The following is a 23,882-nucleotide window of genomic DNA, read 5'->3' as shown; positions in this document are numbered from 1 at the left end:
CTACTTTTTTATTTCAAAACTATTAAAAGTTGATGATGACTCTAATGCAACATGAGACTTCACCCAAAATCTTAAAAAGCAATACTGAAATAGCAAAAATGCTACCCAAGCTCAGATTGAATACGAGTTTTTTGTACGTTGAGTCTAGAATATGCTATGCACCTACCCATGAGGTCCTGAGTGAGCTCAGGTAACATGGAAGTAAATGAGAATTGAGGTCACTCAGAATCTCTTGGAATCCAGATGTGACCGAGTACAGCAACTTGAAAAACAGGGCAAGCATCCCTCCCCTTTATCTATGTAAACAGATAGAAAAGGGGACAGCATTCTCCAAGGAATTAAAGGTATTACACAATCATCTTCCCTTGTATACAGACTTATCAGCAACCGGAAGTAACCACTGGATATTATTACAGCTCTACATAAAACCAAAGACAATGTCTATATTAGACTATCCCATCCTTTACACATTTGCAGTAATTCCGACCATCTAACCCCACTGACCCTCTCCCCCTTAACGGGGATCCCTGCAGATAAAGTAAAGCATGTCAACATCTGTTCCCATTCACACCGATTTTAATTTACAAAAAGAGCTTTGCTATTTTCAGAACAGGCTCCAGAGCACAATGACAGATTTAAGGCCTTTAATGGGGTTGCGTTTTGAGTGTGTCAGCGTTTCATACTCACCAGGACTTGATTCTAAGGGGTTGCACCAAAGGAAGCTTGCGGGGGGGAGGGTGTGTTGTGGAGCCACAGCAAGGGTATTGTCCTTGCTACAGCACTATTTACCTATAAACCAGCCGATAAAGTTTTAATATCCTTAGCAAACCTCTGTGTTTGCTCCTTTGACGAGAAATCGGAGATCCAGGGCACTGGTGATACAATTCCTTCTCTTTCCATTTTCATTCTGTGCATTCCTTCTGCTGCTACACACCTTTCTGAAACCCAGCATGTATTACTGGGAGTACGGTTTCCAAACTGCTTTCTTACAATGTAGCTCTGTTCTTACTGAATTCTGAATCCACTGATTTTTGCGAAAGCAGAGCGAAGTCAAAGCTCTGTGTGTTTTTTGGGTATTGTTTTGGGGCTTGTTTGGTTTTTTAAACACAGTCTTAGGTCTCTCCTGCTCTACCATATTACAAATTTCACAGTAACTAACCATCATTTTTCTAGAGGTCTTTTAACTGGAACTTATTTATAGATTACCCTTGTAAATCTAAAGAACTTACTCATCCTACCAGAAAGTTGCAGAGCACGCAGACTGTGAAGATGGCAGTTGTACAAAAACAATTCACAAAGTTTCAGGGAATTCATAGTGACTGAAAATAAATTTTTCCATACCCTCAAGAGGGTTTAGTTGGCTTTTTTTAAGATATACAATATGAAGAACAACTTGGAGAAACAATGCACAAGTTGTGTTGTAATCACATAACAGTTAAGACATGAGCAGCTGAGCAGAAGGAAGATGGGCAGTGGAATGCCATACAGTAATCAGCACTGTTGACTAATCAGAATTTGAGACACTAGAAGGTAATAAGGGTATTATAAAGAATGGCTTATTGAAGGAGCAGCTGTTTATGTGTAGCTCACTGTTTAAATGAGTTCCACTAGATTACCATGGCATGTTTTGGTAAAAATGTTTTACTCAAAAAAAAAAAAAAAAAATTGTATCAGGAAGAGCAAGCACCAGGGAGTAAATAACTGGATATCATGACCGCAAGTACACTAATAGAAGCATTTATCTAGGTACTAGGGACCTCTAAAAAACGACATAAATTCAGTGGCCCTGGAAGTTACAAAAGAATATTCATTACTTAGGCAAAGCCTAAATGTCATCTTTGTTAGCCTCCACCACTGAGTGTTGTTGCCATGGGCACAAGAGCTGAGGTGGTTATGAAGGGTAATAGACAAAGACGAAAAAACCAAGGGAAAGTATAACTAAAATCAACTACAGAGCCATTTAAAGACATTTATATTTGCACCGGCAGCCAATAAACACAAAAAATAAAATTCAACCTAATTTACAGAACAAGTCAATTTTAATATCCCTCCGTAAAAATATAATAAAAAAATAGTGCTATGATCTCAACTAGGAAAATCCAATTAAATAATGTTAAAAGACCAAAAATAGAAACAATATTCAAAATTGTACCAGTGAAAGCCACAACTCACCGCAATTCTCAGACAATAATTATGTTGTTCAAATCTACATGCCATAGGGTTGTTCAACAGTTTTTTGTTTGCTTGTTTGTTTTCAGAAAGCAACTTACAGTTTTGTTTTTAAAAATATCTTTGAGCTGTTGGAATCAGGAAGGAGACTGCCTAGTAGTCGTGGAAATTTATCCTAATCCATTATTTAAAGTACTCTACTTTGGACAGCAAGGGCTTGGTAATATTTAAAAGCAGTCAGCAAGCAGTGGAAACTCTGGTATCTTTTGTAACAGTTCACATGTCAAACTGGCAAAGTGCCCACAGTGTACGGCAGAAAAATCTATTTAATGTCTGCCCCACAAGGCGACATGAGGCTTGATTGGCAGAAAGCAGAGAGTGGCTTTTGATCATGTGTCCTAACAAGCAGTTCCAGCTCCTGTCTCTTCGGCTGAACGGCTCCGCATTACCTATTCAAACAGAAGTGACAGGCCACTGCACTACTCTTTGGCTCTAGTCTCACGCAGTGGGAGCTATGCTGGAGACAGAGCCACTGATTAAATATATCACTTTTTCAAGACAAGCAGGTTGTCTGAATCAAAGTTGGACAGAATAGACTCAACATTATTAAAAGAGGATATAAAACTGGAGTTGAGTGATGTTAGGCCAGTTTGTACAGCCTCAGGGATTCACAGACTGACAAGGGGAATAAGGAACAGCAGAACTCATAAAGCAGGGTCAGAAATTAGCTGTGACACCTTGGCCATTTTCCCATCACTTCAGGGCCACTGTGTTTCAAATCCTGTAGCCTGGTTTTGGCCTTTTTTTAATGATTTAGTGTGTGTGGAGGGGGAGGGGGGGACACATAAAAATCATTAACTACCGAAAGTTGCAAATTGCGGTTTTACAACAAAAGGATAAAATATATAGCCACTTTTTGCCACCTAATATGCAGTGGTTTTTAATTAGATTGGGGTTTTTTCCTTGTATTCTCATCAGCCAAATTATTGTCATCAAATAATTTGTTGATACAGCGCTAGCTACTCTTGCTCTAAGGACTAACTGAAAGCCGGGGAAAATGACTCAGTAGAGATGCTTATTACATTGCCTTGTAAGTTCATTAACAAATTGGTTTGATTTTTGGGGTTATATGTCTGGCCACTGTCTGTTGTGTAATCTGATACACAGACACAGAAAGTCAACAGACATGATACGTTGTCTAGAAATTATATCACAGAAACAACAGATACACTAAAACTTGGAGGAATCAATCTCCAACTAATTTTTTAATTACAAGGATAACTGCAGATATAACAAAACCTATTAATAAAGCTGCAAGAACTGCATTTAAACAGCTAAAAACACAAACAGTCCACAGAGGAAACTGAGAAACTGAAGTAAAGAAAAGCTTATTTTACTTAGTGGTGCATGTGCATGCCAGACCTACAAAATCACTTCTGACCTATTCAAAGTTCCATAATAAAATGTTAAAATTACGATACAAAATCTAGACAGATTTTTTCAGAACTACTCCTGCAGTAATTCCATTGAAATTAATAGAGTCACCTCAGGAATAAACTTAGTTCAATATTTATTTTTCTCTATGGCAAGTTCTTCTGACATTTTAACAAACCTCTGCTGATGTGTTAGTTTTTGTTTCACTGTAAATATTTAAAAGTAATCTGCTTGCTACATATTTAAGATACGATAAGGACTGCTAAGACCTATACTGAGAAGCAGAGCTGTTTTAAACATTGAAAATGCAGGTAAATTTGAAGATAGAGTAGAAAGAGCCAAACCTTGTCCTCATGCATATCCCTTAACACACACAGCAGAGCTACAAATGCAAACAGAATTCGGTCTTAAGGTGGTGTTAGACTAACAAGAAATCCAGTACGGATCTTTCAATGTTTTTGGTGCCACTGCAGGTGCTCTAGACTGTAGTGTTCTGTGTTCCTCCAGAGAGGTGAAAGAGCCCGCTTGCCTCAACATTTTCAGAAAAATAAAAGACAGAAGAGTATTCAAGATGGGTTTTTTTAGGTTCAGGGAAGATCACGATTCACCAGAGAAGGTGATGTCACATCAAGTTCTTTAAGAGATGTGAGCAGGCAGCAGTGCATTATAGCTTCATGTTGAAATATGGCAAATGGTTATGTAAAGCATTAAGTAAAACAGTTAACAAAAGGGAAGATGAAAATAAACAGGCATTGATACATAGGGCACTGTGCCCAGGAACTCTGGGCACCTATGTAAGTAAAACTAAAAATATATTATGATTAATAAAAGAAAACAGCTATTAGATACATTCCAAAATGCTAGGCTGTAGAACAAGACATTTTGGCACAGTTTTACTGATTGGCAGCCCATGTTGAAGACCGACCCAAGACTGCAGCAGAATGGGTTCTGCTAGTCAGGACGGAGCAATGCTAACAGGAGCTATCCGCAGATGTTTACACAGTACTTGCTCTCACGACTGTATTTAACAAGGTCTATTGCACTCTTTTTTCATGAGCCTCACAATCCAAACTCTACAGAAACACCACCATTTCTTTATGTTATTAAAGTAATACAGAATAGGGAGGATTTTGACACACTAATTACTATTAACTCTTGCTTCATTTTGGAGATCAACATGACAATGAGTAAATAAGGAAGAAGCAAATGGGAATTAAAAGGATTCATCACAATTCAAAATACACTTAGGATGCACAGAAGCGTGTAGTTCAGAACACTGACTTATGTTTTGTTCCTGGTTTTCACTTTACACTCATCAACTATGCACTGGGAAGTGACAGCACACATGCAGGGTTAAAACTCAAATTATACAGATGAATAGCATTCAGACAGGGCTTGAGCATATATGGTAAAGGCTTGAGAATCATGATAAAGCCCTTCTTGGTTTTAACGGTACCATACCAGTCCTACAGTGGAGAAATAGAGGTCTTAAAATTAACCATATTTGAGACCACACCTGGGGTGCGGTGTCCAGTTCTGGGCTACCCAGTACAAGAAAGACGTGGGCATGGAGAGAGTCCAGCAAAAGGCCACAAGACAACCAACTGATTTGAGCATCTCTCATAGGAAGTGTGGCTGAGAGAAGCCACACCGCTGTGTGAAGGCACAAGCGGTGCCTTCCCGTCTTCGTCACTGTGTGATTCTCCCGCTCTATGAAACAGCCAGCAAACTGAGTGCAGAAGAACATAGATATTTTGTCACTGAAAGAAACATGTTAAGGCTCTTTCATGTATTGGCTGACATACTTGAAAGAAGAAAGCTGCTTTTAATGATGACATCCTAAATTTTATGATGCTGAACTGAGCAGTTCTTTGTAAAAAGGACAAATTCAAAATCTAGTTTCCTCCCTCATATTATAAAACACTCTAGAAGATTTCCAAATTTTCTAAGCTCAAATTCTTCCCATTACAAATTTCAGGAAAAATAAATATGTATAAAAAATACTTTTAAAAGTTTGTATTTTAAATGGAAAAAATTAACTACTCTTTTTTTTTTTCTTAATTATTACTTGTATTTAATAACACACAAAAGTAAAACTGATGTTGAATGGATTTAGTCTCCTTAACATAATATTTGTTTGGGGCTAATTAGCATGGCTGAAGACTAATCTTAATAATTGTTTTTTCCACTGGAGGCAGGTTTCCCTCACGGAGGAAGTGGTATCTTGGAGTTTCAGACTAAAGCAGAGAGGTAAGAGTAGCTGCTCTCTCTGTTGGATGAACAAGACAGCCTGAGCACGTAGCTGCCTCGTGCAGCCAGGCAGCGAACACCTCTGTCTCTCTTGTGGCAACCAAATAAAGTTGTCAAAATTATTTTCAAGTAATGATAAGGTATCTAAACCAAATACTGTACAGAGAAATAAGGAATATATCAGCATTTAAAATGTATATGCTGCTGAGCATTTTTACTGTCATTTCTTTAAGAAAAGCAGATCTAATTAGCTGCATCTCTAAAGTGCGTACCAAGCATTTTTATTATGTATTATAACATTTTGCTTAGAGTTGACATTTTTATTCTGACAAGCACTGTCTGGAGAGCTCTCAATAAATAATACATTTACAATTTTCAGTAAATAAGCACTGGACACAAATCGTTATCCTTACTTACAGCTGCCCCTCTCTAATAGTGCTTTCACAAGTAAGGTGACTACTCAGTCTAATGCAATACTCTCAGTGCTGGAAAGATATTTTCATTCATTACCCCAGTCACAAGCACTTAAAGCACTTTTAGGCCCTGTTGCAAAACAGCAGGAATGGCAAAGCAAATTAGACCAACTAAAACTAAAGCTCATCACCAAAGAAATCTGAGGTCATTCACCTTACAGAACTTGGAAAATACAATGGCATACAAGATCAGCCTCATTCAAGCCCTATCTTTCCCTCATATTTTTATATTTAAATGAGCAATTTTAGGAAGGGAAGTATTGCAGTCTAGTCCCTACTATTAACCTGATGACTACAAAATGTATTTCAATTCCCATTTTAAAGCATGATCTGATAGTAACGTTGTTGTGTCACAGTACATCAGAAACCAATGAAGTATGAATTTATTTTCCTGCTGCCAAGATCACGCAATAGAAGCAACTCTCCATATTTTTACATCTATTTGCTTCACCACAGAGCCCAGTGTCAGTTGTACCCATTCATATTGAACTTGCATTTCTTACCACCCTGAGGAAAAAGCTGGCTTTTTAGATATGCTTTTTTAAATAATGCTTTCATAATACTAATAACATACAAATAGTGTAAAGATAGCAGATCTTATACCATATCTAAAAAGGAGACAAAAGTGTAGAGGAGCATAGTGCAGAAAATTATATAAAATGGAAGCATGGAGACAATTTATTACACAGTAAAAATTAAATTAAATTTAATTCAATTGTATCCAGCAGTGGACAACATCAGAATTGAGGGGTATAGTGGGATTAAAGAAAAAGATGAGATGACCCCTGAAGGTAAGTCATTGGAAAACACAGTCACCGGGGAGGAGCTGGTTGGAATGGTCCATAGATGCTGGTGTTAAGAAGATCTCAGCCTGTTTCTGTTTAATCTGCCCCTATCTACTGCTCAAGTTCAGAGACAATGAGGAAAGGCTGAAAGCCCATTCATTCTAATGAAAAGGATTTTACTCATCTCAAATATTCAGGGCTGAATGGAGACATTTCCTCCATGTAATGTGAGCATCTCAAAATGGTGAAAGTAAACATCTACCCAAAAATATTTTAAAGAGTTAATCATAGCTAGAAGGGATGTCCCAATCTTCAGAAGTGAGACCTGAATTTCAGACTCTCCCCACATCAAGATTCAGGCTATGATCAACTTTATTTATTAGCAAAAGCAATACTTTTGTAAAGGTGCACAAGAAACCAACCTGCATAGGGAAACAGAACCTCCATAAAAGTAGAAACTCCATAAAATGGCATAGATCCTACATCTAGGTAACTGCCTGATAGTAGCCAAGGTATATTTTTGCCTGACAGGTCCTCATGTGGCTATTTCGTTCTACTTCCACCAGATCCCGTTATGAAAAATGCTACCATCATACTCACCACATTTTATTGATAATCCTGAATTCGATCTAAGAACTGAAGGGACATGAAAACCTTTTAGTAAAAAAGATGGTCTCTATAATCCATTGATTTATTCATATAGATCGTATTCTTCATAATACCTATGTAAAAGCCTGTACGGTTCCCCTTTTCTGTGCCATGAACAAATTTCAGAACAAAGAAAACTGAAGGGAAACTTTCAAATGTAGCATGAGACATACTTAAAAATGCTGAAGAATTACTATACTGTAATCCACACAGAACCTGTGAGTAACAACTAGGTGTTCAAATGCTACAACACTGGGCAAGACTGTAGTGTAGACAGGCAGATAATAAATGCAAAGATAAGGTGGAAAGATGACAACATGTGCCAGTTTCTTAAACAAAAATTATGAGATAGCATTTAATCACAAAACAGTACTCAAAGACTTCAAAGACATAAGACGGGAAATAATCAAAATTGAATAAATTCTCATATATCTAGGAGGATAAATAAAAATATGAGACAAAATATTAATCACCAGATACAGTATGGTTTCATAGGCTGGGTCTACCTTTGAAAAATAAATAAAAATGACCTAAACATATGGTGAGTGCTAAATGTTGTTTAAAACAAGTTCATTAAAGTAATTTCTGCTTCCAACAGGACTGAATTTTTGATAGAAAAAAAAAATAGGTTGCATCCTCTTTAAGTTACCAGGAAAATAACCCTAGAAACCACTTTCTTTGTGGTAATGTTCCTAAAAAGCCCTAAATTGCTTTAACACATTAAGACACAGGAATTCACTGTACACTTCAAAAATAGAATTATTAGAAATTTAAATTTTATGCTATAAAATTTCTCTCAATAGAAGAATGTATTTTTCAAACAGCAACATAAATTGCAAGAAAAAGGAGTGACCAATTTTACCAAGATCACTGGCTAAAAAAAAAAAAAAAAAGAGACAGTGAGTCGCATTCAATTATATGGTAAAGAGGTAAGTAATTCAAGAAAACAGCATTTTAGGAAAATGTGCCTCATACCTGTCCTCTAGCTTGATCTAAGTCTTCCATTTTTTGTGTGGAGTTTGGGGCTTTTTTGGTTTTGTTTTAGAAGCATGTTTGGAGCTTAGCAGAAAAATTCCTCAGTGTAGCTGCTACCATATACAGCTTCTAACAAAAAGCAAGTAAAAGATATGTATTAAATTAACTATATATATAACTGATTCTGAATTTGCTTACTAAAACTGATTTTTAAGAAGAAAAGGGAAACACAATGAAGGTGGCATGTAGCGGATGTGGCAAGGTTTTTCAAAGATGATTAAAGGATTTTGAAGAAGGTGGTTTTTTTCACATTCAAAGGGTTGGTTTCTAGCTGAGAGGAACCTCAGTTACCATTTACAAATTCCATAAGTATCAGAAAAGATAGAACAGAAGTATTAATTCATTTTTAACAATTAGTTTGGATAATCCTAATACCAAATCCCAGTAACATCTATAAATCCTTAAACAGAAGAAAATATCTGTAACCATCAAGAAAACTGAAGAATAAAGAACAGGGGTCTATAAATGCCAGGTGTATTAGGACAACCAGGGATCATGCCTTCATCTGTGGAAAGTGTGGGTATAGAGCACACCACAAGACATCTAACTTGAATTAAATCTCAGCAAAACTTCTGAAAAACATTCAAAAATATTCCTTGACCACGGATGGTACATAGTTCACTTCTAGACCTGATCCACAAGAAAAACTCCTGACATATAATGTCCTCAAAGGTCCTCAAACTATACCAAAAAACAAGTGTATATGCCTGAACTCTGTTCTCAGCTGTGGCCAGCTTAAAACAAAGAATACAAAACTGAAATTCACCATTCTTTTAATATGATATAGCACACACAGATTCCATTTAAAAAAAAAAAAAAAGAAACAAAAAAACCAAAACAAAACCAAAGAACCTGCATAAAATTACAATCAAAATGGTTTACCAGTGTCCAGTTATAAAACACAGTATGTGAAAGCTTAAGTTTCTTTCTTTCCCAGTGAAGTCAGCAGGAAATACGTACATATTTGTGTGTGCAATACTTACATATACTGTCCTTACAGGCATGATGGAAAACTTTATAGAGAAAGTGTTAATCGATTTTAAGTCAATATAAAAGAAAGCCTTCAATTATTATTAACTAATGAAGCTGGATTAAATAAAAATAACTAAACACAAAATCAGAAAAACCACCACTACCAAGAAGTGTAGTAAGATTTTCCCTATTGCATATAAAATGAATAATACATGTGGATCTTTAATTTTTAATTTAGATATCTTTAGACGTATTATATATCACTATGAGTTACATATATCCACCCATAGAAAGAGAGTACAAACAGGTGCACATGACAGAGAATAGATGGAAATTTATGAATATACTACTCTTTATATAGATGTTCATTATTCCAACATGCATACATAAAAATCTTTGATCTCTGAATGTTCAACTATGGTCTTCAAGGAGGAAACAAGAATGGGAAGCAGTTTATAAAAAGCTTCTGCTAGAATTCTGAACTGAGCTTGGTTGAAAAATGATACTGTATACATTGCTCAGAATCAAGGTCAAAAGTGAATTAGGAATCCAGGCCCTGAGTAATGAGGGCTTAGCACTTAGCAGAAATGACATGCCCAGTTTCAAGCTCAGAAGTGCCAGCTGACCTGCCAACCTAGCATTCCAGATCTGAAAGGGGGAAAGCTGCTCTCCTAGCTACAGACAAGATGTGTACTACTAATTATTGCTCACAGAGGCTTATGATGGAGTACAGTAGCATAGTTGTCTGGAAGTCAATTCTCAGCCTAGAATTCAGGCAGCCCAGGAGATGTAAATCTGTCTCACAAAAGTAGTATCAGCAATATTCTGAAAGAAATTCTTTTACTGAAGGGGAATAGAAAGGGAAAGAGCAGTCTGACCATACTATCAAACATAAACTCCTCATTTGAGCTGTAAAGAGATTTAATACTTTATTGTACTAGAGGATACTTCCAAAGAAAAAAGCCAGTAAAAGAATCCTCCTGTTCATACAAGAACTAAAAAGATGAATATATTGAAGTTATCCAAGAGGCCCTAGAGTCTAGTGTTGTTGATTAAATTAGACACCTGTTCATTTCTGACCTCTTCTGTCTTAGGAGAACACATGTCAGCAAAGTCTTTACAGACTCAAATTAACTCTAAATATTTGTAGAATTATTTTTTTTTTTCCCACAGTTACAATTTTCTCATCAATTTTCTGATTTCCAAATCATTACAAGTTATGACACAGGAATGCCTTAATGTACAAAGTATGCAAATACTGGACCACAAAGTCAAAAAATGTTGTTTATCCTGCAATGTTGGTAATCTTTGTTCAAACTACAAATAATGCTAAAAACATACCTAAGGTATATTCAGTGCTATATGAGGCACTCATGTTCCCAGTATTATACACAAGCCATGACACTGGCTGAAGCACTATTATTAAAGAGAGATTAAAACAGCTGTACATTATGCTGAAGCACTCACTCTTTCCTTTACAAACAGACGGTCCTGGATTACAAGCAGCACTTGACCATTTAAATCACTACAACAGCCAGATTTAACCAGCTGGGCCATAGTCTCTTAGGCAATGCCTGTTGACCTCCTCAGTCACAGCTGCTCAGATGAAATTCTCATTAGACAACTCACTTTCAAAAGCCAAAGGACCCTGGTTAAATATATCTATTTAGACACGATAAAGTCTTACAGTATATATTTCTTTTCCAATGTTATGAGGTACAACAGAGACAACAAGCAGTATATACAACCATAACAGACACCTAATATCTGAAGGTACACCACAAAATGTTTCAGTATTTGACATCAGCAACTCACGCTACTCAAATTCAGATCCTATAGATGGGCCAGAAAGCTACTGTGATAACATTAAAGGAGACTTGCTGCTGTATTCGCATTGGGGTTAGAGCAGATGACTGGAATTCTTGAGTTCTTTATTCCACTTCTAACTCTACAATTACCTTGACATATGACCGTATGTTAGCCCAATTCCTACAGCTACATCGATGGTCATGGATCTCCTCCCTAAAGATGCTAACATTTATTATTCATTTATTCAAGGGAGTGATGCAAGACTTCAAGCCCCACAGATTTTACACAGTAGTATGCAGTAGAAATACAAGTCTTTTCCCCATTACATTCATTAAAGCAATTATAATATGCTGCCTATTTGCTCAAAAAAAATCAGCAGGTGTTTTTCAATTTGGGCAAGCAATTTTGTGAGAGATCAGGACTTATTACACAAAGGGCTCCTCAACAGCATTGGCTGCATACCATTTTAGGAAAAGAACTCCATAGAAAACTATTTTAAAGGATAAACGTTAAAGATCATCATGTATGGTACATGTATGATTAGGCTATTAATTAAGTCCTTTAAAAGAGATTATAAGATGGCAAAACATTTTCATAATATCAGACCTCATTTCTCCAACTGCCTCTGCACCAAGTCGGTTGCAGCACCCACAGTCACAACAAAGGTCAGTCTTAAAATAGTAAGTATTATTACTATTTTATAGTAATGTTATTATATGTTAATGTTATTATATTCCAAACAAACAGGTATGGAGACTTTACTTCTTTTTAATTCAGAGAAACCTCTGAACACTGAAATAGCTATTCAAACCTGTCATAAGAATTTTGGTATTCCTAGTCTACACAGAAGTTTAAAATCATTGAACTTCCTCACTGTAACATCCTGAAGAATTTCCAGTCTTTCTCTTAATGATTTTTCCGTGTTAGTTTATATGGTACCAGTCAGATATTCCTTAATTATTTTGTGTAAAAGAGAATTGACCTTTTTTTCTACAGAAAATGCTGGATGAATTGAAAAGAACTTAACATGAGGATACAGTCAATTATCTTTGAACTTAAACAGGCAGACTTTAGAACAGTTTTCCAGTATAATGTGATCCATAAAATGCAAGATTATTTTAGAGATCAGAAATGACCTTTATTTCACAGCTGGCGAGAACATACAGCATGGAAGAGACAGACTCAGTGAGAGGGATCTCTCTGCTGTGCACACACCTCTCTTAAATCAACTAATGTATATTAGTACAGAGGAAGTGCAGAAAATTCTAGAGAATTCATACAAAAATAAGCTTCAAAAAGCTTCAATCCTTACAGTAAGATACTATGTTTAAATTTTTTGATGCACATTTTTATTAGCCCACTAATCAGTATACTCCTGGAAAAATCTTAGCTGTGGTGTCACTATAATCAACAGCAACTTGTATACTGCCGCAGCAAAGTATGAGCCAAGACCTTTGATTAGCATGGAGTGTCGAATGACTGTTACTGACTGTAAAAAACAACTTTGCTAAAGTAACATTTCAAATATTTTTCGTAGTCTAACTACCAAATCTAAGAAAGCAATTTTTAAAAGAGTGATCTTTACAGCTGAAAACAGACAGATGGTAGTAAAGAATCTGGGACATTCTCTCTTTAGAGATGTTTCACCAGCTTCAGAAAGGACACCTATAGAACACATTTATCTATGTGCTGGCATTTAACAATTATGCCAAGAAATCTGAAAGCCTACTTTCATCTCTACATGATTTTATCCCATATTTAAACATATTATTGTATCAGCATCGATTTTAATTGAAATCTACATTCCTACATGAGCCAGGGGATACTAAAATGCACTGTTTGAAGTGCACTGTGACCACCCCATGAAATTGAGGAGGTAAAATCATTCTGAACTCATTCATTTCAAAGAAAAAAGGGATCACAAAGTTCTACTGCCTTGTGGCTGCAAATATTCTTCCTGGGTTGTTTTTAATGCCACAAAACAACACTGAATTACACGAATAACTGACAGAATGCACACAGATGCCTCCACACCTTTTTATCTATTCCAGAGCCTCCTGCTCCCACATTTTCCCTGGTTCAAACTCACGTATGAGCTCACAGACTAGAAGGTATTGTTGAAGAAGCAACCAAGAATTCATTCTACTTGACACGGGGAGAGATTTTCATAGTAGACCCTGATCATGCGCACACATACCCTAATAAACTCATTCTCCAATTCTATTTAGTTCCTATCAAGGCCAAAATCTTACTAAAGTTGGTGAAAATATCTGACTAAGGACCAAATACATAAACTGCCTTACAGCTCCAAGATTTGTCCTCATTTTTATCTCTCTTTTAGCACTTGCAACAATATCTGAGCAGACTGTAAAAAAATGTATTTCTTCAGCCACAATTCTATATATATAGGTCAGAACTAGGTACTCTTTACACTTAAAACCGTTTCCCATTCTCCTAGCCACAGATGCTGGGCTGATTAAGGTGCTGAAAGATGAGAATTTCTAAGGCAAAACAAGCCAGTTCATGTTTTATTCATTCCTATTGTTTAAAATAAACATTTATCTTTTAAAAGAGAAAGAACAAATACCACTGAACAATATCCCTCATGACTCTACATTCAGTTAAGAATTCATCATAACCTTTCAAGCAGGAGTTGAGCTTTCACCTAAACAGACACTCTTGCTTTGACTCATAGACAACCAACACAGTTTAGAAAGTTTTAAAAAACTGGCATATTTGTCTATAATCCCTAATGGATCTCAAACTACCATTGCCATGGTAACCTGTGAATAACTTTATCCTAGCCTTTGTCAATTATGCAATTTTCTGGCTCTTGACACCCAACACATTCTTTATGCCATAAAAATTGTAGGGTTTCGGGGTGGGGTAACTGTATTGCTCTTGTTCAACACTCACCCTCTTGCTCAGTCCTGGTCATTTCTTCTAGTTTTTTCTGCTTCAGTGTGTCCACCACATCTGCAAGGCTTCCTTTGCGGCGTTCTGGTGTTCCAAAATTAACACTGGTCATTAGCTCACTGCGATCACGACCCCCTTCGTCGGGCTTGTTTGGTGAGGTAGAGGTATTTCGGAAGGAATATAGGGAACATAACTTATTACTCTCTGACTCCTGCAAAAAAACAATACGATGTGAAAACACAGGCTATTCTCTTGCTTCAGAAGGATCTCAAACAGCTAAAAGTTGAAAGCGTTATATATTAGTCTGTAATACTAACAAGCCTACATGTATCCTGCAGTATCTAAAATGTGCATTATGATTTGAATTTCTCAGTTTCAGTGCTTGATAGGGACTCTTTTTTCTTTAAGTCCAGTCCTCTCCATGGTTTTAACAATCATACTTCATGCCTGAGGTAGTCCTCATCAAGGATTTTCCTTGTCAGAAAGAAGCCATTTCAAAACTTTTTTCAACGAAAGTGTTAAAATTCTACAGTTTTCTTTAGTTCCTTAAATAAGGGCAATACATGTAGCACTGAGGGAAAATATACAGGCAAGGAAAAATTATACATAGATAGATCCTCAGCTAATGGAAAACAACATAACCTTAAAATCAGAAAAAGAGCTAGGCCAATAATGACTGAGGAGCAAGGAATCTATTTCTCAGTTAAACAAATCTTACGGTACATGTCTACCCATGTTCATTCACTGCTCTTTAAATTAAACCCTTTTCTTAAAGAATGGAGGTCATAATGCTTCTAATATACAAAAAGCAATGTTAATTTCCACTCTAATATAGACAAGAACAAGCAAGGAAATGAGTTTATGGCAGAGTGAGTCATGTGTGCTGAAACATAGGTATTGAGACTACATGTACCAGAGAAGGTGTTATATAGTCAAAAACACAGAAAGAGAAATAAAAAGGGTTCATCTCCCCTGTCAATAGATAACACATAGTACTTGAGCAATAAGCTAAAAAATATATAAATATAAAAGGGCATCATACTAGCAACAAGTAATGTCAATTCTCCTCAGTTTTGTGACATCACCCAACATTCAGGTCCTTCATGAATTTCTCTGGCTCAGACTCCTTGTTCTCCCAACCATAGATGCAACATTGACTGCATCTCTGCTTTCACTCTTTCAGCTAAAAAGAGCACAAATTTTTCAATTTGCCTTCAAAAACTCAACCACGGGAATTTCTCACATACTTCTCTTTCCAAAATTATTATAATTATTATTCTATTTTAATTTTTAATAGTACCGGGCTAGGACTGCTAGAAATTGTGGGCAAAAAATAGTGAGATTTTTTGTTTATGGTATGCCTAGAAATGTCAGCGCATAAATTCAATGTCATAAACCAGATTTACTTTAAAATTAAAGAGTAATAATATTAGTGGCAAATTCAGAGATTAATTATTAGTTCTATCAAAAATCATTCTCCCAATGCATAGTGTTCCCCATGAACAATAATATTGCTACTACTCTGTAAGCTGAAAATACCCATCTACAGACTATTGAAGAAACATGTGTTGGGAAATGTCTCAGGTGAAACAAGGTCTGAAGAAAGATGGACTAGAAAACATTAACCATCAGCAACAACATCACACATAAATCTTTGCGTCAGCCTTGAATGGATTAAGTTGCTGTGCAGTGCAACAGAAAAAGCAACACTAACAATGAGCAAGTGTGGTAACTATGGGCTGTGGACTGCATAGATGGTGGTGGTGTCATTATTGAGCACAGCAGTATATGATCAGCAATATACTAATATTGCCGTTGGAGAAGGAGGCAGCGTTTGCTAGTGATGTTGAAAATGTATTTATTCAGTAAGACAGGAAACTGGAAGAAGAAGCTATTGCATCCCAGCAGTAGCAGCACCTCTGTCAATACAGTAGGAGTGACAGGTTTTTTAAGCACAGACAGAAAGAGAGGTAACATGGAGTAAAAAATTTACCTTAATCTTTTCATCTATCTACCAAACATTAAAGAATTTTTAATTCGATCCATTAAAGAATCAAACATCATAAAGGACAACAACCAGGTACAGAACTGAATTTATTTAGTTGTCTTTAGAAAAGGAAGGCTTTTTTACCTTCAATTGTTTCTTAAAACTACTTCGCATTTTTCTTAAAACTTGGTTTAAGTTACAATGGAGATGAAAAAAGCATCTTCTAATATTTTCAAATTTAAAACTTGATTTTCTATAATACATTTCCTCAATGAAGAATTAATACTATATAACATGGCATTTTCACCTTTGAAGACTACAGTATGAGCTTAGTAATTTTCAAGCCATGTCCTCTTACAGTACATGAAGCATATCCATCAGCCTTATGCAGGGTTTTTCATGCTCTCAGCAAGGAACACTAAATCTATTGTTTAGGCTGGAAACAAGAAGATAAGGCTAATCTGTGGAGCAAGTAGAAATGATTGAACGTTCTTACTCCTGATAACCTATCCTCTCCCTCATCTGGATGCATGCAAGGTCCAGCACAATGTTCCTTCGCTGCTAATGAAAGACTCTCCAAGTCCTGCCTCCATTAGGCAGCACATCCACATTTCTTTTTCTTGCCCAAAAGACTGCAGTGTCCATAACAAATTTGAGACAAGTTTAAACTCCATGTGAATGATGTACATTTATGGAATGTAGGCAGACTGATAGCCTTTGCAAGAATGAGGATCTGCCTAACTAATTTTATATCATCAGTTTTGTGGGTAATTAAAACGTAGAAGAAAAATAAAAGAATAAAAGTTATCCCTATTATTTTTGGTGGTTTGGCCCTGCACCTGTAGTATTGGGCTAACTAAATAGCTACTCTAAGAAACCCAGCAAGGATGACTTTCTGAGCTCCACCTTTTTCTGAAATCAGAAATGGTTAAAAAGAGTGACTGAGGATGCAGCAGGATAACTGCACAAACTAAAAGGCATTCAAGGGATTAAACAGGCAAATGGAAAAACTGAAGACCAGTCCAGTGTAAATACCTTATCTAATAATAGCAGAACTCCGCTAGAAAACATCTAAATCAGCTGCAAATACAATTATCTACAAGAAACGAAAGCAATTCCCATGCATTCTATGATTCTAGATAAATTTGCGAATAATCTGCAAATAAAACGTAGCTAAAATGAAACACTGAAAAGGCTTCAGAAGGAATTTTATAGCTACACAATGAGAATAGATATTTTTACTCCTGTTCTCCTCCTGCTGTTGCCAGTTTTCTTTCTTATTCCAACCATATGAACGAGTTATACTGACCTCACATTCGTGGCAAACTACAGAGATCATAAACCAATGGGACAAGGGAAGCATTTCTGTTAAATTTTCTCTAGAAAGGTGACTCAATTGTATTTGAAGGGAAGCTGCTACTGCAGCCTTTAGCTTGTTAAAAAGAAAATAACAGTTCCAGCAAATTTATGAAGGATTTTAATCTGCTTGGTGGACCTTACAATCTTTCATGGACCAATGCATGTCCCGTTTATGTCCCAGCACCTCACACACTGCATGACCAAAAGTGCAACTATCACACGCATCAGATGCCGGCCTGGCTATCAGTAATTAATTTGCATTGACATTCACAAGCAGTATGCAGATACTCTTCTAATGTAAATGCAAATACACCCTGATGGCCCAGGTACCCTCTGAAGAGATTAGTGGATCACATGTATTGTCTGGGAGAAGAGGTATATCATCTCCACAAGTTGTTTGTGGGTCCTCTTGCTCTAATAGATAACCTACTCCCACGAGAAAACCTGAAGTGCAGAATGGAAAAGAACCACCATTTCTTATCATAGAAAAAGAAAATAAATTAATAGTTAGGAAAGGCAAAGCTGGTTTTTTTGAATAATGAAAGAGAGCCTATCCTTGAGAAACTTTATGAAGTCACCTTTCACAGAATGAGGAAGCCCCAATTCGTTTGACCAGAATAGGGGAAAGAAAGGATGCTCTTAAAAGTATTTTTCCTGCTCTTTCCAACTGCATGGAAGAAGAGGCAAAGACAAGTAAAGTGCCTAGCCAAGATCAACTCAAACGTTTTCATTTTGCAAAATCCAGCTGTGCAATCCATCAGCACTGATGAAAATTCTCTATGTAGATCAACTTTTCTCAGCATAACAGATAATAAGAAAATGGGCAGGAGAGTATGACTGATATGAATATCCAGTTAATGCATTTGGACACAATCTGGTGCCCAAATTCATCCAATAGCTACATAATACACTAGATGACTGACACATCCCTGAATTCTCAGATTTAAAATTCATGTATTTTTTTAAAACGGCACTTCAAGTCTAAACTTGAAATAATATCTTCAACACATGATGATCCCTTTGAAAGGTGCATTTTTCAAGGTGTGCTACTCTTACTGATTTCAGTGATTTCCATGTAAGTAGGGTGGGAAAGGAAAATATCTTATTATAAGATAAATAGCAAACATTTAGTCTAAGGACAAAAGATTTAACATAGAGCATGTTTCTTCATCCAACACTGGTGAAATTTGCTCACAGTAAACCCTACACATTTTTAACCTTGACTATATTAGGACTAGTTCAATTTGCAGTCAAGAAATAGAACAATATTGACATATTAATAATGTGTCAGTATCAAAATATTATGTCCTTCTGAAGCATATTTTACTTCCAAGAAGAATAGAGTGCTTATAAAAAAAGAAATTTAAGGAACATCTATATTTGTACAATTTTGAATTCGGTCCTAACAGAAAGAGTTAGGTAGAAGTATTGCTTACTACAGATAACACAGCAAAGCGGGTTTCTTCTCAGTTTGATCCAAAGTGACATCTGGTGCAGATTGCTCAGGATCCCACCATACCTCTTTCTAGACTTATAAAACTATCCTCCCATTCACACGCTAATACGGGACAGTTGTGGAACAATTGTTTATACCAGAATAGACAAGGATATTGCAGAGGGATTTTTGCCCACCACAATGGTGGAATTTCCAGACTAGCCCTTAATAAATGGCAAATTAAAAAGTAAAATTTGAAGACAGCTTACTACACAAAATCAGGCATAAATCTGACTGCTTGAAGAACATCATGTATGAAAATCTTAGTGCCCAGTAGCTGAAGACAGAAACTCAGTCTGGACCACTATTCTAGCTGCTTACTATACAGGAGGGACAAAATTGAGTCTATTTTTGAAATGTTGGTTTTTAATAAAGGTAAATAAAGGGCATTTTTCCTGTATACTTTTCCTTGCCACCTTTTGCACAGACAAAATTTTATTACAGTTCATTCAACCCACCGTGCTTATTGTTTTGAAAAGGTGTCCCAATTTTAACAGATTAAATATCTGTATATAGCCATTAAAATTCAAGGATTAGGTCTCAAAGTGGACAAAATGGAGAAAAATAAATAAATGCACAAAAAAGGAAAAACCAGAAATTAGAAGGCATGAATACTAAGATACTATGCATGGCTCACTCCGGGACAGGTAGCCTGTGCATGAAATCATGCTCTTACTTATCTCTAAAACCTCTACCTACTCACACGTCAATGAGAAAACAACATTATGATTTCCAGTGCAATATGGTAAAAGGTTTCCTAGCTCCACCCTTGGTCTTTTTCATATTAAAGGGACCACCAATCGAAGTTTGCTATGAATACATGTGGTTGAAAATCAGTGTCCTTAGTCTCATCGGCTTTCCAGGCTGCCTGGTGTAAACAATGAGTGGTTTGTTGGCCATCCCTTTTAGAGTTGCTGTGAACAGCTCAAGTACAGTTTTGCTAACGGCCAAAACAATTCTGAATAATTACAAACTAAGGCTTGGTATAAATAAAAAGGGGAATTCTTTGTGACTACACACACAGTATTTTCTTCACACTCCGTAGTAATTCCTTCAAAACTATTACATTAAGGCAATATGTACAGATATTTCGGCATGCCTCTTACTCTGAGAAAATGATTTTTTACCATGTACGTTCACTAAATTTCACAAGTTACATTGGTAAAATTCTTCAAAAAGAGAGCTGCTTAGTTTCTGTTCAAAGGAAGGAAAATCCTTGTACATTCTTAGATGTTTCTGTCGAAAAGGATTGAAAAAATAATCATCATTTTCTTGTTAGTGTAAAAAATGTATTTTCTTGTGTATGTAGATTCTAACAGTTGAAGTAGTTCATTTTCCCATCAGTGGTCTCCCTAGTTTTAACAGGGTAAATGAGGGAGTACTGCTATAAGTGATGTAAATAAGGGTATTGAAAGTTGACCCTGTATTTTTCATCTCAGGAAGCTAATGTTTACAGCAATATCTGCAAATTGAATCATGAGCCAACTTGTGTCAACTTTTATGAAGCCCTTTCACTTCCAAAATACAGCAAACACACACAAAGTGACAGTTCTATTGGTGAAAGATTGTAGGCTAAAAACAAGATTCAGTATTCTTGTTCCTTCCTCTGAATGGCCAAAGTACAAAATACGGGAGTTGCATTTTGGGGCTGAGAAGCAACATCTCAGTTTGGGGGCTCCACAACCATGAGTGGAGATCTGGCTTGGGAGAGATCTTTCTTTGGGATCTTCATAAGGGTTAAGGTCAGACCAACAGTCTGGTGAACTGGATTCCCTGGTCGGAAGGCTTAGAAGAGGGAAGTGCACGAGGCTGCGGATTTTAATAATGAGACATCACAATTCCTTTATGGTGGCATTTATGTTTCATGTAGGGATGATAGATCCCATCTCAAAGAGAGAAGCTCCCTGAAGGTGAGAAGAGAGGAAAACTCGGGAACTGAAACTGTGGGCTGTACAAAATGAGGATCACAGTGTTAGTTAGCAATTTAAGAATAACTACCATCAACTTTGAAAGTTGATGACTGCAGTCCTACTCAATAGCCAGAGAGAAAACTGTTAATGTAAGAGTTTAACTGAAATCACAGAATGAATGGCCAAGAAGTAGAAAGCAAACATTACTAACATAAAATGTGTTAGCTGAATTGCTTATTTCCATGTGGATGAGGCTTTTCTGTTATAAAGGGATATTTATCTGTCTCTGCATTGAATGGGACACATGTAAACACCCCAGGAAAGTTGGATATCCAGAGTGGTTTTGATTCCAAGTACTAGAGGCATGCTGGCACTTGGAACTAGTCTGGAGTTAACATATAATGAAAGCAAATGTTTACAAAATCATTTCCAATCACTACATTAAATAAGGTCTCCCATTTTGAGGAATTTAATTAAATAGAATTAAGAGAAATTAAAAATCTAAGTGATCATTTCCAATTCTCATCCGATTAAAACAAAAACAAAAGTTTTATTAAGAAAGAGTTATTTAAATCCAAGGCTTGAGAATGACTGCTATGAGCTATTGAGAGAATGTCGTTTGTAAAGTCCCAGCAAATTATGCTAGTGGGAGGGCAAATGGCAAGTAATGGAATAATACTTTGAGTCTTTAACTCAGCATTTACTCTGATAAAACTTACACTGATTTCACTGCCAAAGTATAGGCTGAATACAATCTGTAAAAGGCTTGTAGTTCATCTTTTATACACATCTAAAAACCTCAAGAAGAAACAATACAAGTGTAAGCACTAGCTCTATGCCAAGAAATAATACGCTAAATGAAGAAGAAAAAAGGAAAATAACTTTATTTTAGATCAAAGGTTTAAAAATGATAAGAAATAATAATCAGACATGCATGATATGAATATGGCCTTATGAATAGGCCACTGCAAGACTAGGTATCTGTTTGGAAGGAATAGGCAGGAACTTTTTGTTTGATGTAAAATACGACCTCTTAATTGCAGTAATCCCTTCATGCTCAATTGTTGGAGTAAACCAAATGAATACAGGCACACTAGCTTTTAGGCAGAGACATTTCAGAAGGTTACAATTTTTCAACTATGTGATTTAAATCCTTCCCTATACAAAGGAGAAAATCTGTGAAAAATGTTGACAGGCATTTTGCTCGGTTCCAGAATAGAAAACCACCTCAAAATTCATAAATACAATGACCAATCACTTCTATATGGCAATCAACACACCCACAAATGATATGCATAAACTCGTGTGTGCTTTTGTAAGTGTTAGATGCTAAGGATTTCCTTAATCGTCCAAATACCATATGTCCTAACTCTCTGTGTTTATGTTTGGTGATAAATCACAACAATATTGAGACTTTATGCCCTGGACTTTGGTTAAATGCTATTATTAAGGAAAAGGGAATGGACAACCATTTACAGAATGAGTGTTTAGACTTATATTTTCATCTAAACTGAAGATGTGTTATGATCAGTCTCAGCTAATTAGCACTGTTTACCTTTTGGGTAAATAAAGACACATATTTTGTGATGCATGCTTGTCAGAAGCTGCCAAATAAAACAAGGATTGTGTGTCTTGGATATTCCAGACCACTTTGTATATGTCCAACTTCCTCCTATTAGGTCATCTTAGTTGTCCAACTCATAACTAGATCCATTGTAAACATCAAAATAAAATTTGTATTTATGTTTTTAGCAATACCAAATGCACATGGAAATACTTCTCTGTGTATAGTTACATGACATGTATTACATGCTTTATGCTTTCCTTTTAGCATTTGCAGAGGAATGCACGCAGGAAACCAGCCTGCTGCATAGAGTACTTGTATTTCTTTAAGGTAAACACTGATGAAACATTTGGAAGATTGAAATAAAAACAAGACATTTATGAGACATAAAGGTATCACATAAAACTGTTGTGAATTACAATAACATTGGCTGAATCCCAGAACAGATAATCCTTATAAACATGCAGGAATGTTGTAAACTGTATATGAATGTCAGTGATACAGTACATTAGGAGGTTCATATTACACTTGGTGCTGTGTAAGTTTCAGTCCCTGGATTTTTCATGGCCTCAAAGATTAAAATAAATATATGTAGTATCTTTCCTTCCTCCATGCAGACATTTTATGTACACAGTTTTATTATGCTGAACAAAGATACCAAAGTCTGTTTTTCTTGAGCTGTCAAAGTACAAAAGAAATGCAAAAAGTCCTTGCACAGATGTAGTAAAGTGCTGGATTTTATCTTTTGGCAGGTGCTCAATATGCAGCCCACATAATCACATGTTAATGACTGGAGTGTGTTAATCAGCATGCATACCTGATTCCTTCTTGCCCAAGGAAAAAAAAAAATTTAACAATTTAGAGCGTGTTAATGCTTCTACTTTTGAAAAAAAATCACGTCAACATGCAAAAGTGAATTAAAAACTTTTCAGAAATTGCTTTATAAAAAACACGGAATGTTAAAATAAGAGAAAGGAATAAAATTACTACAGGTTTAAATGAACATAAACTACAAGTTTTTTGCAAGGAATTCAGGTGATGATTAATTCTATTTAAACACAGTTCACCCTAGAATA

At 36.1% G+C, this 23,882-nt stretch overlaps 1 protein-coding gene across 3 annotated transcripts in view; it reads right to left on the bottom strand.

Annotated features, from left to right (window-relative positions):
* SOX6 (SRY-box transcription factor 6) overlaps positions 1–23,882 on the bottom strand; it is a 372,917-nt gene that overhangs the window by 202,890 nt on the left and 146,145 nt on the right. For all 3 annotated transcript variants that reach the window (XM_074149713.1, XM_074149714.1, XM_074149712.1), the window contains one exon: positions 14,492–14,702. In XM_074149713.1, coding sequence (XP_074005814.1) covers positions 14,492–14,702 — 211 coding nt within the window. The remainder of the gene's footprint in view (positions 1–14,491; positions 14,703–23,882) is intronic.

This window comes from Numenius arquata, chromosome 6 (assembly GCF_964106895.1).
Source record: "Numenius arquata chromosome 6, bNumArq3.hap1.1, whole genome shotgun sequence".
NCBI lineage: Eukaryota > Metazoa > Chordata > Aves > Charadriiformes > Scolopacidae > Numenius > Numenius arquata.
The sequence above is the reverse complement of the archived record's forward strand: the minus strand, read 5'-3'. Positions and strand labels throughout refer to the sequence as shown.